This window comes from Vicugna pacos, chromosome 10 (genome assembly GCF_048564905.1).
Source record: "Vicugna pacos chromosome 10, VicPac4, whole genome shotgun sequence".
Taxonomy (NCBI): Eukaryota; Metazoa; Chordata; class Mammalia; order Artiodactyla; family Camelidae; genus Vicugna; species Vicugna pacos.
The window spans coordinates 67,341,037-67,355,267 of record NC_132996.1 but is presented as its reverse complement, the minus strand read 5'-3'; the positions used below and the strand labels follow the sequence as shown (position 1 = coordinate 67,355,267).

At 46.9% G+C, this 14,231-nt stretch overlaps 1 protein-coding gene across 2 annotated transcripts in view; it reads left to right on the top strand.

Annotated features, from left to right (window-relative positions):
* Positions 1-14,231, top strand: part of LOC102533469 (phospholipase A and acyltransferase 3) — a 37,667-nt gene that overhangs the window by 16,077 nt on the left and 7,359 nt on the right. For both annotated transcript variants that reach the window (XM_072970167.1, XM_072970168.1), the window contains exon 4: positions 1,433-1,701. In XM_072970167.1, the coding sequence (XP_072826268.1) occupies positions 1,433-1,701 (269 nt within the window). The remainder of the gene's footprint in view (positions 1-1,432; positions 1,702-14,231) is intronic.

The following is a 14,231-nucleotide window of genomic DNA, read 5'->3' as shown; positions in this document are numbered from 1 at the left end:
ACTTGGATCTGTCTTTTGCTGACCAAGAATGGTAGCAAACTAATGACTTCACCTTCTATTTACTGAGAAGTCAGAAGTAACCAGAGGCAGGGGGGAGGGTATAACTCAGTGGTTAGAGTGAATGCTTAGCATATATGAGGTCCTGGGTTCAATCCCCAGTACTGCCATTAAAATAAATAAATAAACCTAATTACCCACCCCACCCTCCCAACACACACACAAAAGAAGTAACCAGAGATGTCATCTTCCCACCCCTGATCAGCCAAACCACCAATATCTGCCCCCACATAATCTGCCTTTTCTTCTGTTAAAATGCAAAAGTACCCCAACCTTTGTTAAAAATCCAGCCCCTGTGTGTGGGCTCTGGCCCCCCTCCCCTTACTTTCATAAGCACTTTGCTCCTCAAACTCCCCTCTTTCTTAGGTATTGCTCCTCTTGGCCTAGAGATCACTGTAATATCTTCTGTTGACAAAACAAACAATGCCCTCCTCGATCTCACATCTTCTCTACCTAACTCCCATGGAGCAGATCTCTGGTCTACCACGGCCATTGGCCACCGCTGGTTCCTCACTTCCTTCCTCTCTTCTCTTCCCTCCACCTGGATCTCTTATTTACCCCCTCCCGGAGCAGCAGGTATCCAGGCTCCCATCAATACTACCAATATTCTGTTCACAGCTTCCTTGGCTTTTCTGTAGCATCTGACACGAGTGACCTCTCTCTACTCTTCATCTGGCCCCTGCCTTTCTTCCTCTCCTACTGGAGACCAAGACTCCTTGGTCTCCTGTGTGGGCTCCTCCTCTCCTGTATCCCCAGTCCTTACTTTCTCCAAGTGACCTCACTGGGTCTCCTGACTTCCAACACCTTCTATTTGTTGATGTCTCTCTAAGACCATAACCTTATCTTAGGCTTCCCTGCTCAGCTTCAGACTTGTATAACTTCTTGACTACTTGGCATCTTCACTTGGGTGTCTCATCGGCATGTTGAACTTGACATGCCCCACATGGAGGGTTCTGGTGGACAACACCATCCAGTTGCTCACGCCAGAAATCTCGGTATCATCCTCGGTCCTTTTCACCCCATGTATAATCCATCATGAAATCCCATTGGCTTTATCTCCCAAATCGATCCCCAATCTGGCCACTTCTCAGCATCTCCGCTGCTGTGCCCTCCGATAAGCTACCATTCTCTCTCTTGCCTGATGAGACTTCAACTTCCGGGTGGTCTCTCTGCCTCCTGCCTACTTACTGTCACTCCTTCCTCCCCTGGGCAGCCAGCATGATCATTCTAAAGTATAAATCCAATTATGTCACTCCCCTCCTTAAAATGTCCACAGGCATTTCCATCACACATTGAATAAAATTCAAATCTGTGCTCTAGCCCCTGCGGGCCTGCCCAGGACCCATCCCTCTGCTTCCTCTTGGTGAATCCACAGGTGAAATCCCGGGAGCTGGTGCGGCCAGCGTCATGTCCGCGCTGACCGACAAGGCCATAGTGAAGAAGGAACTGCTGTACGACGTGGCGGGGACAGACCGGTACCGGGTCAACAACAAGCACGATGGCAGGTACCCGCCGCTGCCTCCCAGCAAGATCGTCCAGCGGGCGGAGGAGCTGGTGGGGCAGGAGGTTCTCTACAAGCTGACCAGCGAGAACTGCGAGCACTTCGTGAACGAGCTGCGCTACGGCATAGCCCGCAGCGACCAGGTGCGTCCCCGCTGTGTCCGCGTCCCCGGGAGCCGGACCGCCTCCTCAGCTGTCAGGGCGTCTGTCGGGGCTGGGCTGGGCTGGAGACAGAGGCGCGAGCAAGACCAGGTAGCAGAGGCAGAATCCCTGCCCTCGAGGACGACACGGTGGGGAGGGGACGGGGGTGGGGAGCTGGGCGCTGCAGACCAGTGCGGTCCCGGGGAGACGTTCGAGGTTGGAACACGGCCATCACCGTCAGCCGGCTTGCCGAGCCCTCCCTGGCCGCCTGGCCCTGAGGTTGACCCTTCCCGCAGCCCCAGAGGCAGGATTCATTATCCCGCTTTACAGATGGGGAAACTGAGGCTCCCAGAGCTTAAGTAACTTGTTGGTGGCTATTCATTTCATCAAACAAATCTGTGTTTCTCTTCTCCTGGGAGTTGTCTGCGACTGTGCTGTCAAGTTGCAAAGGTGGGATTTGAAGCCCAGGTCTGTTTGACATGGTTCCGGTGCTTACAGAAAGCACTGTGCTCAGCCCAGCTGAAACCCCAGATCAGTCCAGGAGGCCCCAGCCCAGGCAGTTGTTTACTTACTTACTTGATTTTGGCCATGGCCCCTCTCTTTTTTGAATCTCTTTTTCTCCTGGGTAACTAGTTTCCTTCTCATTTTCTCTCACCTCCTCCCCTGCCTTTCTGCCCCTTTGACACCTTTTTTGTTTTCTTTTTCTTTTTTTTTTTTTTTTTTGGTGACAACATAGTCTGGAAAAGTTCTTAGCTGTCTGTTGATGCAAAAGAGTGTGACTTTAAAAATTTTTTTTCTTTCAGTGAATGGCAGGCAGTTAATTTTTATTACTTTTAAATTTTTTGAGGTCTGGTCTCCTCTTCCTCGGTCAGTGTTGGGCTCATGAGCATGGGGCCCTGGAGTCAGGCAGGCCTGGGCTGGATCTGGGCTCTGCCTTTGCCAGCTTTACGACCTTAGGAGATTTATTCAAGTTCTCTAAACCTTGAGAAAGCACCAGTGATAATACTGATCTTAGAGGGTTACTGCATGAATTAAATAAGAGCATCTTTAGGCACCCTAACAGTGCCAGCTCAGAAACTGCACTTAATAAATTATAGTAGTAACAGTAGTCAAAATTGCCCTCATCTTCATTCTTTTTCTTGGTTCATTCTCTGTTTTGTCCACTGGCCTATCGGGGCCACAGTGACTTGATGGGGAGGACATATCACTTTTCTCTTCCTAAAGCTTTAGTCTGATCCCCCACCCATCCACCCAAAAGAGGCAAAACCATGACAACGCAATAAAACAGTATCAACAATTCTATTGAACCCCCTTCACAGTACTCACAGTAAATGAAACCAGAGCACACTACGAAACAAGAAGAGGGGCCATCTATACTGTTTCCCAAGATTTCCTCTCTCATTTCTTGGCCGACATGAGGGTTTCTTAGCCTCAGCACTGTTAATATTTTGAGCCATTGACAAGTTCGATAAGTTCTCTCTGTTATGACTTGCCTTGTGCATTGCAGGATGTATAGTGGCATCTGTGGCCTCAGTGCACTAGATGCTGGTAGCATCCGCACCGCTAGTTGTAAGAACCGAGATGTCTGTAGATAATACCAGATTTCTCCCAAAGAGCAAACCTGTTCCCACGTAGGTGAGTCATGATGATAATACACGCTGTGGCCAAACTAAAATGTAGCTTCCATACTTGTCCCATCCCACTGGAGATGGTGGGTTTAGTGGGTGTTGGACAACGTCTAGCACTAATTTTCTTTGTAATCGCTGTCAAAGCAGTGACCTTCTTTTTCATTTAACTCAGGAGGACATTTTTGTGTGTCTTTAAAGAATCTGCTTGGCCATTATGTTTATTTGTGTTTGGCTCTTTGAAGTCGACTAGATTTTCTTTCTTTCTTTCTTTTTTTGTAGCTTAAGCAACAGAAATTTATTTTCTCATAACTCTAAGGGATAGATGTCTGAGATCAAGGGGTTGGCAGAGTTGGATTCTTGGAAGCTGACTAGATTTTCCTCCAACAGAAATATTTGTGACTTATCTAACTTTCCAGATAAAAAGGGAGGCAAAGCAATGGATTGAAACTAAAAGGTAGTTTGTGCTTTACATACCTAAAAGTATTCTTGAAAAGTTTCTCCTGTTTTCCACCTACCTAACTAAAAATACTCAGGCTTTGAAAAATGTATACTTAGTAAACTTTCGTAAATAAGCCTTCATACTGAATAGTACTTAAAAAAAAAAAGCAACTGGGAGCTACACTCATGCTGAAGTCTACTCTGTTTCAGATAAAATATTAAGATATAAGATAAATAGAAATTGAAGATGTGGACGATGATGATGTATATATTACACAAACCTGGACAAATTGCAGAGTATTATTTAAAAATGACTGTAAATATTAAAGCCAAATTTCTGTACAAATATTTTATAGCCATTCTTATTTTGTAAACTCTCTTAGACTGAGCTCAATTGCTTTCTGAATAACGTTACTCTTATATTCACTTAGAACATTGCTGAAAGTAAAGAAAGCACCTTAGAATTTTCTTTTCCCCAGAAACAATTCCGGGGCTTAACTCAGAGAAGCTGTGTAGCATATGCAATGAATTGTCTGCAGTCTGATAGATTTTCAGTTTGCCCATGTTAAAAAAAGATGGATTTCTTAGCATTTTTAATGATGGGGAATTTTTCTCTTTTTTAATCTTCTTATTGAAGACCTGGGACACACGCCATGTAGCCCATTTCCATGATCAGAACTCCTGTAATTTCAGGAGTGGCTGGGCTGACTCATCGGCCTTGCAGCAAGAAAAGTCCTCAATGGCATCTGAAGGTAGCCCTGTCTCTGCCGGGCAGATCATTCTTTCCATAAAATTTGCACTATCAGGGCTAACTATATACTACTTTCTTGGATTCAGTCACACACTTTGACTCGGTACAAAGCCTGAGCACAAACAATGAGGCTATTGTTGTTTTCCTTGACAAAGTATCTTTTGTACGAACTGGCTGCATCAGCGTTTCTTCTCACACTGTGAGGTTCTGTAAAGAACTGGAGGCTTATTGTTCCTACTCCATTATCTGCAAACCATTTCTCCCACCCTGACACATAGCTGAGGAAAGAAAACACTGGCTACAAGTGGTTCTATGCAGGGTCCCTAGCAAGAATGCAACAGAACCATGGTTGCCACAAAGCCAAAACTAATTACCTTTAATTTAAGAGGAAGGTCTAAAGACTGCCTGGCAGTCAAACCCTAGGTCAGTAGCTTCATTCAAACCTTTGTTGCCATGCGTTCTGCCGCTAAGGACACCAGTTCTGGGTACCTTGTGATGTTAGTTATGCTGGTGTATTTCCTGGCATTTCACATGACTATGCTGGACATGTTTATGGCTAGAGAGGACTGAGTGGTGCCAAGATATATGTATTTTAACCATTGACGCTTTCCAAATTCTTCTCTATGTTGGTCATGTGGGAGTTTTGCAGCCACAGCATATACAACCTAGGCAAACTTTGCGTTTAGGGTGCCAAGAGCAGCGTTGGTGTTGTGGTGTAAGGATGTGGGTTTGGGTACCAAGTCCACCTTTTCACCCTTTTTATGCTTGAGATTTTTGATACACTGTCTTCGTTGGATTTCTTGGCATAAAGTGGTTAAGAATTTTTTCTTTTGCTGTTCTTGATTCTGCTTAACTGCCTGGCTTGGTTTAAGGGCTAGATTTCTTGATCTGTGCTCATGACACTCTTAGTGGGAAAAAGTAAAGTTTTGCTGATTTGGGGCACTATGCTTTCATTGGGGACAGTCGCTCTAAGATGAAGAGAGAGTTTGTTCTCCCTTTGCATTGTCACAGGAGCTGATGTTCCCAGAGTTGGGGCCTGGGTAATGCTAGAAGTAGGAAGAGGCTGAACGTAATTGCTGTTGCTTGCAGATCTGAATCACTGCCACTCAGTTTTGTTACCTTCAGTGTCGCTGCTACACCTGATAAGACATGAAGGGCTGAAATAGTGGATGTGGGGACATTGTGGCTAAGGGGGTGGGAAGGAAGCTGGGGAAAGGGCCATTGGATACACTGGCCTTTCAGCCAGACTGCAGAGGGGGCAACACAGTCTGCTGGGAATGGTTTCTAAGCTTCGGAATGCATCCTCACCACTCACTGATAGAGGCTCTTTATCTGCACTGAATCTGAAGCTCTCAGTGTTTTTGGAGCTCAAGTCCATGGTTGCCATGTTTCAGTTCCGTGGCAGACTATCAGGTTCTGGAGTTGTAGATGAACAGTGTTGTGTACATCAAACGTACTTGAGTGCTGAGGTGAAGAAAGAGCTGGCTGTACTGAATCTAATTCTTAAAAGCTTATTAAAAGTAGACAAATCCCTGAAATCTGAAACACCAATAGCAATGCTAGGTGCACTTTTAGGCACTTGAGATAAACCATATTGAAGATCAGAGGTCAAAGGCAAAGGGGAACGTTCCAAACAAAGTGGAAGATGAATCTGAGCTGTGTGTGTGTGTGTGTGTGTGTGTGTGTGTGTTTGTCCTCTCAAGGCAATTGCCCATCACTGGACAAAACCAAGCTACCAAAACAGTTGCTTCTGTTAGATCTGAGCCAACATAGTTATCTGTATAATAGGTTAGCAGCATTTTCTTGCGGCTGTTTACTAGAATGCTTGTTTGTCTTCCTAAAACTTCCTGTAGTCTATACCCCCAGGATGGGATGGTTTCATCATCACCTTCTTGACTCTCAAGTTTCGTAGACATGGTGTTGATGTTTGAAATTAGTGGGTGCAATAAAGTTTTGTATCAGGTTCCCAGGCTTACTATTTCTTTGTCTTTTGTTCTTTCCGGGAAAGTTTTCAAATTTAATTTTTAGTTTTTCAAGGTTATACACGCACACAATTTGCAAAGGCAACCAGCACCAAAGACTTACAATAAAACACAGGATTCCTTACCACACCTCTCTCTACTCCTCCCAGCCCCCATCCCAAGAGGCCACCACTCTTCTTTTAGTCATTTATTTTGGCATTTACCTATTTCTGATTTTCTAAACAATATGAGGTTACTACTATTATCTTCTTATACAAAAAATTTAGATGTGTTCTTTTGACTTCTTGTAATGGTAACTGAAGATTAAACTGTTTAATACTGTCATCCCCTCCCCCTCCTCATTCAGTATAATTTCGTAGTATATATTGTTTATTAAACTGATATTCAGTGTTTGTTTTATGCCTAGGCAAATTTTGCTCATGGCTGAGTGAGTGTTGTGGTGTATTAGGATAGTTTCCTTCTTTTTTGGGTGACAGGGTTGTTTTTTCTCTTGAAGATAACTATACCTCCTTTCATTGCTTAGTTTTCCTTACACCTGTTGTCAGTTCTTCCTGCACTGTTCAGTTAGCTCTCAGTACAGTTTTCCACAAGAGAAATCACATCAAATAATCTAGCAGATCTAGTATATTTCCCATGGACACATCCGTCCTGGAAATGACCATTCTGCTGTCTACACGGGTTGGCCCTTGAATGACTACATGCTTCACCCTAGGACTTCCCTTTGTTGTCACCCTTGGGATTTCCTTTGCCTTTCTCTTGGATTGGGTTCCCTGGTTCCATGATCTCTTAGTTTCTTCACTCTTTCTCTTGTGCAGGTGGACCATATCCCCTAGAAGTTGCTTTAGGATATACAGGATAATGGTGCCAAATCAGGTCAACTCAATGTGCCAGGCTCTCATCTGTTTTGGTTACTGTATGAGTTTCCTACTGCTGCTTTAACAAGTTACCACAAATTTAATGGCTTAAAACAACACAAATGTATTGTCTTATAGTTCTGGAGGTTGGAAGTCTGAAGTGGGTCTCACTGGGCTAAAATCAAGGTGCCAGGTGGACTGCGTTCTTTCCTGGAGGCTCTAGGGGGGGGCTGTTTTCTTGTCTTTTCCAGCTTTTGCTGCCTGCATTCCTTGGTCTGTGGCCACCTTTCATCTTCAAAGCTGGAAATGGCTGGTTGAGTCTTTCTTACATTGCATCACTATGACCCTGACTCTTCTGCCTCCTCTTCCATCAGAAACTTGATTATATTGGGCCCACCTGGAAATACAGGATCATCTCCCTATTTTAAGGTAAATTGATTAGCAACCCTTGATTCCATCTGCCATCTTGTAATTCCCTCTCACCATGTAGCATAATATACTTACAAGTATTAGGCATTAGGACATATTATGGAATCAAGACATAGATATCTTTGGGGGCTATTATTCTTCCTACCAGTTACTCTCTACACCTGATACAATGTTATTGTTATTGTCCAGGGATGTCCCCTTTTTGTCATTCCAGAAAGAGCCTCTTCTTTTCTCTCCTGTACGGGAGCATCACCTTCTGTATCTCATGTCTTCTTTCTTGGTTTACTCCCTCAATTTGGTAGAACCTCCTTCCATAGCTTCCTGAAAAAGGATGCATGGAAGGTGAATTTTTTGAGTCCCTGTATGTCTGAATTATTTTTCATTTTGTCCTCCCATTTGATTTGATCGTTTGATTTGATTTGATAGAATTCTAGGTTAGAAATTGTTTTACTTTAGGATCTTGGAGGCATCATTCCATTGTTTTCTTGCTTCCAGCATTACCATTGGGAAGTATGAAGCAATCCTGATTTCTGGTCATTTCTCTGTTTCGTGTTTTTCTCCCCTGCTCTAGCAAGTGTAACATCTTTTGTTTACCCAGTGCTCAGAAATTTCACAATAATGTGCCTTGGCATAGGTCTGCTTTTATCCATTAAGATGGGCCTCGAAGCACTACTTCAATCTGAAAGCATACAGCCTTTGGTCCTAGTAAATTTTCATGAATTATTTCACTCTTGATTCCTCTTCTCTGTGTTTCTTCTATTGTCTCTTTCTGGAATGTCTATGCAGATGTTGGGCTGCTTGGATTATTTTTTCATTTTTATCTTTGGCATCTGTTTTCCATATCTTCATCTTTTTTGCTGTTCCTTCTGAAATCTTTATTTTCAACCTTTCTATTGAGTTTGTAATTTCCATCATATTTTTATTTTCTAAGAACTGTTTTTCTTCTCTCAAAGTTCCATCATTTTTAGTAGCATTTTGTTCTTTTTTTTGACTGTTTTAAAGATCTTTTTGTGTGTGTGTGAGAAGGAAAAATTTGGGCTGGGCCAAGACTGGGCCGGGCTAACTCACGGATTTTAAGTTTCACTCTTGCCAGACTGGTTTCAGGTTACTGGAAATGACTTTGCTTCCTCTTTTTTGACACTGCCTAGCTGTACGCACCCTATTGGTTAATGGACCCCCAAGCTTGTAAGCGACCCTATAAATCCTCACTCACACTTCCTAAAGGCGCTCAGAGCTTCGGAGCGTAAGCCCCACTGAGTCCGCCAGCGTAATAAACCTGAGTGCTCCAACCCTCCAAGTGGTGCTTGTTTCTTGGCTGGCCTGCCATTTCCGTAACATTTCTGGAGGCCCCAGTGAGACACAGCCACGCCGGCCACTTGAGTGGCTGGACTGGTGGCTCTGGCCAATCGGGGGACGAGACTCCGGCGACGAACGAGGTGGCGCCGCCCAACGGTATTCCGGGTTCTCTTTCGTGGCGGTGGCTCAGCCCTCCGTGAGGCTGGACCTCAGCCAGACGCAGTGGAGGGACAGACGAATGCACCAAGCAGCTGTCCAGACAAGGTAGGACCCCGGGATTAAAGTCAGGTCCTGTCCCAGTGGACAGAAGAGGAGGTTGATCTCCTCCTGCACCCAAATAGTGCACCAGGTTTCAGGATAATGTGAGAGAACTGTTGTTAACCCGTGTGTGTGTATGTGTGTGTGTGTGTGTGTGTGTGTGTGTGTGTGTGTGTGAATGTGCGGCCTGAAAAGCATGCGATCAGCCTTGAATTTGTAGCTCCACGGCCTCTGGCTATGGAGTTCAAGTTAGTCCCAACCTGGTGACCTCATACGGCTCAGGGTGGTATTGGCCCCTCGGGGTATCAATCAGAGTCAGCGGTTTATACTGACCCGCCAAAGCTAAGAGGCACCTTCGTCCCCGCGAGGGGAGCGGCCAGGCAGAAGCAGCAAAAGTCCTCCCTTGTCTTGTCTGTGACACCGGCACAGGGTGGCCACACCGAGAGGGAAAGGGACATAAAACGGCCAATGAGTCAGCGCCCCTGTGCCCCTGGAGCCTAGGCCGCCATTTCTTTGAGAAAGTCTCTTACCTAACCCGGTCACAGAACACCCGAGACTTGCTGTCCCAGCTCCTGAACCAACTTAACGAGTGTCCCTTTTGCCTAACCTCAGACCCTCAGGACTTGAGTTTAGAACAGAGATTTCTTCAAGACTGGGCTCACCTGGCCTTAGAAGTCCCCTTTCTAGTCCATTTGTTTAGCCATCAGCCGTCAGTCCCAGTCCCTTGGTACGTTAGTTCAGGATGAAGGGAGGATTTGGTGAGGAAGCCCCTGGAGCTGGCTCTTGCCTTGGGCTTTAGAGACATCAGCTGTGGCTGGAACCCAGACTCCTGACCAAGTTAGCCTTCAGACGACTCACAGAGCCAGCAAGAGAGCGGTCCTTCTGGGAGCTCCAGTGCTTTGAAGAATGGAGAAGGAGGAGATATAAAGGCTACCTTCCCAAGCACCCAAAGCAACAGAGCTACCACCCTTAAAACACCTAGACAAAATGGGGGGCTCGAAGTTGAAGCCCACCATCCTAGACTGCATGATTAAGAATTTCAAGAGGGGGTACACAGGAGACTATGGAGTTCGAATGAGCCCTGGCAGGCTCCGTACCTTGTGTGAGCTCGAATGGCCGGCCTTTGGAGTCGGGTGGCCCTCAGGAGAAACTTAGGACCTAGCAACAGTGCGAGCAGTCTATTGAATAATCACCGGAACTCCAGGCCACCCAGACCAATTCCCTTACGTTGACTCTTGGCTGAATATTGCCCAGACTCTACCCCCATGGATTCGGTTCTGCTCAAATGGACCTGGACAATGCAAGATATTAGCAGCTCAGCTGGTCCAAGCTGAAAAGACAGATAGAGAAAAGCCTATTTTCTAGGGAGACACAGAAGATGAGATATGCCTGCCCCCTCCATATGTCCCTGGGGCACGAACACTTCCGGTCCCACTGGAGACACTGCCACCCTCTGTGTCACCACCTCCCCAACCTGAGGACCCAGAGGCAGAGCCCAACCCTCAGCCTGAGCCGGTAGGAAGGAGACTCTGCCCAGCACAAGCCAGGAGACTAGCACCACCAGCCCTCCAGATGCTGCTGTGGGAGACACAAGGGCCACAGCAAGTTGGGGAAGACGGGACTGTTCAACCCGGGCACCCCATGTTTTACTATCAACCCTTTAGCACTATAGACCTTCTTAATTGGCGCCATCATACTCCTTCCTACTCTGAAAAACCGCAAGCTATGATTGACCTCGTACAGTCTATCTTCCATTCTCACTGGCCCACCTGGGAAGATGTCCGCCAGCTGCTTCTGACCCTTTTCAATACGGAGGAAAGGAGGGTGGGAAGGGATAGACTGGGATTTCAAAATTGTAGAATAGATAAACAAGATTACACTGTATAGCACAGGGAAATAAACACAAAATGTTATGATAAATCACAGAGAAAAAAATGTGACAATGAGTGTGTATATGTCTATGAATGACTGAAAAATTGTGCTGAACACTGGAATTTGACACAACATTGTAAAATGATTATAAATCAATAAAAAAAAATACGGAGGAAAGGAGATGCATTCTCGCTGAAGCACGAAAATGGCTGCAGGGCCGAGTCCCCGGGGACACACTGGATGCTGAAGGGTGGGCCATGACATGGGCCTCTGACACCAGACCAAACTGGGACTTTAACACCCAAGAAGGGAGAGAGGCACTACGTGAGTACCAGGAAGCCATCACCATCCTACAAGGGCTAAGAGCGGGGGCCAAGAAGCCAACTAACATGTCTAAAACGACCACGGTGACCCAGACGCCAGACAAAACACCCACTGACTTCCATGAGAGACTATGTGAAGCATTCCGAGTCTGCATTTCGTTTGATACTGAGGCCCAAGAAAACCAGTGATGCTCAACGCTGCTTTCATAGCCCAATCGTGCCCGTATATACGCCGGAAACTCCAGAAACTGGATGGAGTCACAGGGATGAACTCTGCACAGCTGCTGGAAGTAGCAAACAAGGTTTTCGTAAATCTGGAGCGGGAAGCCCAATGAGAGGCAGACCAGAGAATGAAGCAGAAAGCCACACTCCTTGCAGCAGCCCTGGAAGAGGGGACCCCAGAATCCCGTACCACCCCAGAAGAGGGGACCCCGACCCTGGACCCCCTTGAGTCGAGACCAGTGTGCATACTGCCGGGAGACAGGACACTGGAAGAATGAGTGCCCAAATAGAAAGGATGGGGAGAGAGTGCCCCTCAAGAAGCCTACCTACCAACTGGAACCACCAACTGAAAACCTCATTGGACTGGCCGGAATGGACTCGGAATAGGAAGGCCTGGGCCCCTTGCCCCCGGGCCCCCGGGAGCCCAAGGTCGAAATGTTGATGGGGGGCCAGCCAATGACTTTTATGGTAGACACAGGAGCAGAATATTCTGTGGTGACCCAGCCTATAGCTCCCCTGACCAAGAAAAAGGCAACCATTATAGGGGCTACTGGGGACTCGACTGCCAACTACGATCCTGCCAAGTAAGGGGCCACCTAGTGACACATGAATTTTTATACTTGCCTGAATGCCCGATACCATTGCTTGGAAGAGACCTTCTATCTAAACTGGGGGCTCAAATCAACTTCGTTCCTGGCGAACAGGCGCACATGACCCTCCAAGGAGGGTCCATGATCCTGGCTATCTCCGGTCCCCGAGAGGAGGAATGGCATTTGTATGAAAATAGTGAATCCCAGAAAAACCCTGACGGGCTCATGGAAGAGTTCCCATTGGTATGGGCTGAAATTGGGCCACCAGGCCTAGCAGATAATCAGGACCACTAGTAACTGACCTCAAGCCTGGAGCTAGCCCAGTCAGGCAGAGACAGTACCCTATGCCTCGAGGGGCACACCTAGGATTCCAGAAGCACCTACAGTGCCTACGACACGGGGAAATCTTAACTGAATGCAAATCTCCTTGGAACACACCGTGGCTCCCGGTGCAGAAAGCTGAGGGAACAGACTATAGACCATTTCAGGACCTTTGGAAGGTCAATGAAGTAACCATCACCATACACCCAGTGGTGCCAAACCCATATACTCTCCTAGGCCTCATTCCCACAAGTGCCAGATGGTTCACATGTCTGGACCTTAAAGGTGCTTTCTTCTGCCTTTGACCCTCTCCTGTGAGCCAACCCATATTTGCATTTGAATGGGAGGATCCTCATACAGGGAGAAAAACCCAACTGACTTGGATGCGCCTTCCCCAAGGGGTAAAAACAGAGGCAGTAGCTGCAGACCTTGTAAGATTCCCTGGGGAAACACTGAACTGCGCCCTGCTCCCACATGTGGGCGATTTGTGACTAGCCAGTCCAGATGAAGAAGACTGTTGGAGAGGAACTCGAACCCTTCTGGAGTTACTTCAGACGACGGGATACAAGGTCTCATAGAAAAAGGCCCAAATCTGCAAGAAGACAGGCAAATACCTGGGATTCATTATCTCAGAAGGACACTGAGCCTTGGGGCCAGAATGAAAACGAGCCATTTGCGCCACCGAGACCACAAACGAAAAGGAAACTGCGGGAATTCCTAGGCGCAGCCGGTTTCTGCGGGATCTGGATTCCTGGATTTTCAAGGATAGCCAAGCGCCTCGACGAGGCAACTGCCAGGTCAGGGAAGGAAGCCCTCAAGTGGGAAGCTAGACAAGAAAATGCCTTCAGGCTACTAAAAGAGTTATTGCCCCAGGCTCCGGCATTGGGCCTGCAGATGAGACACGGGAATTCAACCTCTTTGTACATGAAAGAGATCAGGCTGCTCTCGGAGTCCTGATTCAGAATGTGGGGTCATGGCAGCGCCCAGTGGCCTGTTTTTCCAAAACACTGGACCCAGTGGCATCAGGATGGCCACCCTGTCTGCGGGCCCTTGCTTCCACAGCCCTCCTGGTCAGTGAGGCAGACAAACTCATACTGGAGCAGACTTTAAACATAAAAGTACCCCACTCCGTAGTGACCCTGATGAACAGCCCAGGTTACAAGTGGATAATTACTGCAGGGATGACCCACTACCAAGGGTTATTATGCGAGAATCCAAGGGTGCACCTGGAGACTGTACGAACCTTAAACCCAGCCACTTACCTACCTGAAGGGGAAGGACAGCCTGACCATGACTGTGAGGAAGTCACTGGAGAAGTATATGCAAGCAGGCCTGATCTGACCGACATGCTCCTCCAAAACCCAGACTTGGAGCTCGTTATGCACGGCAGCAGTTACGTGCAAGATGGACAACGGCGGGCAGGATATGCTGTCACAACAACCTGCAATGTGATCAAGGCAGAACCCGTTCCCCCAGGATGGTCTGCCCAACGGGCAGAGATTTGGGCTCTGGTCCAGGCACCAAGAGAAAGAAAAGGAAAGTGAGTCAGTATATATACAGACTCCAAAT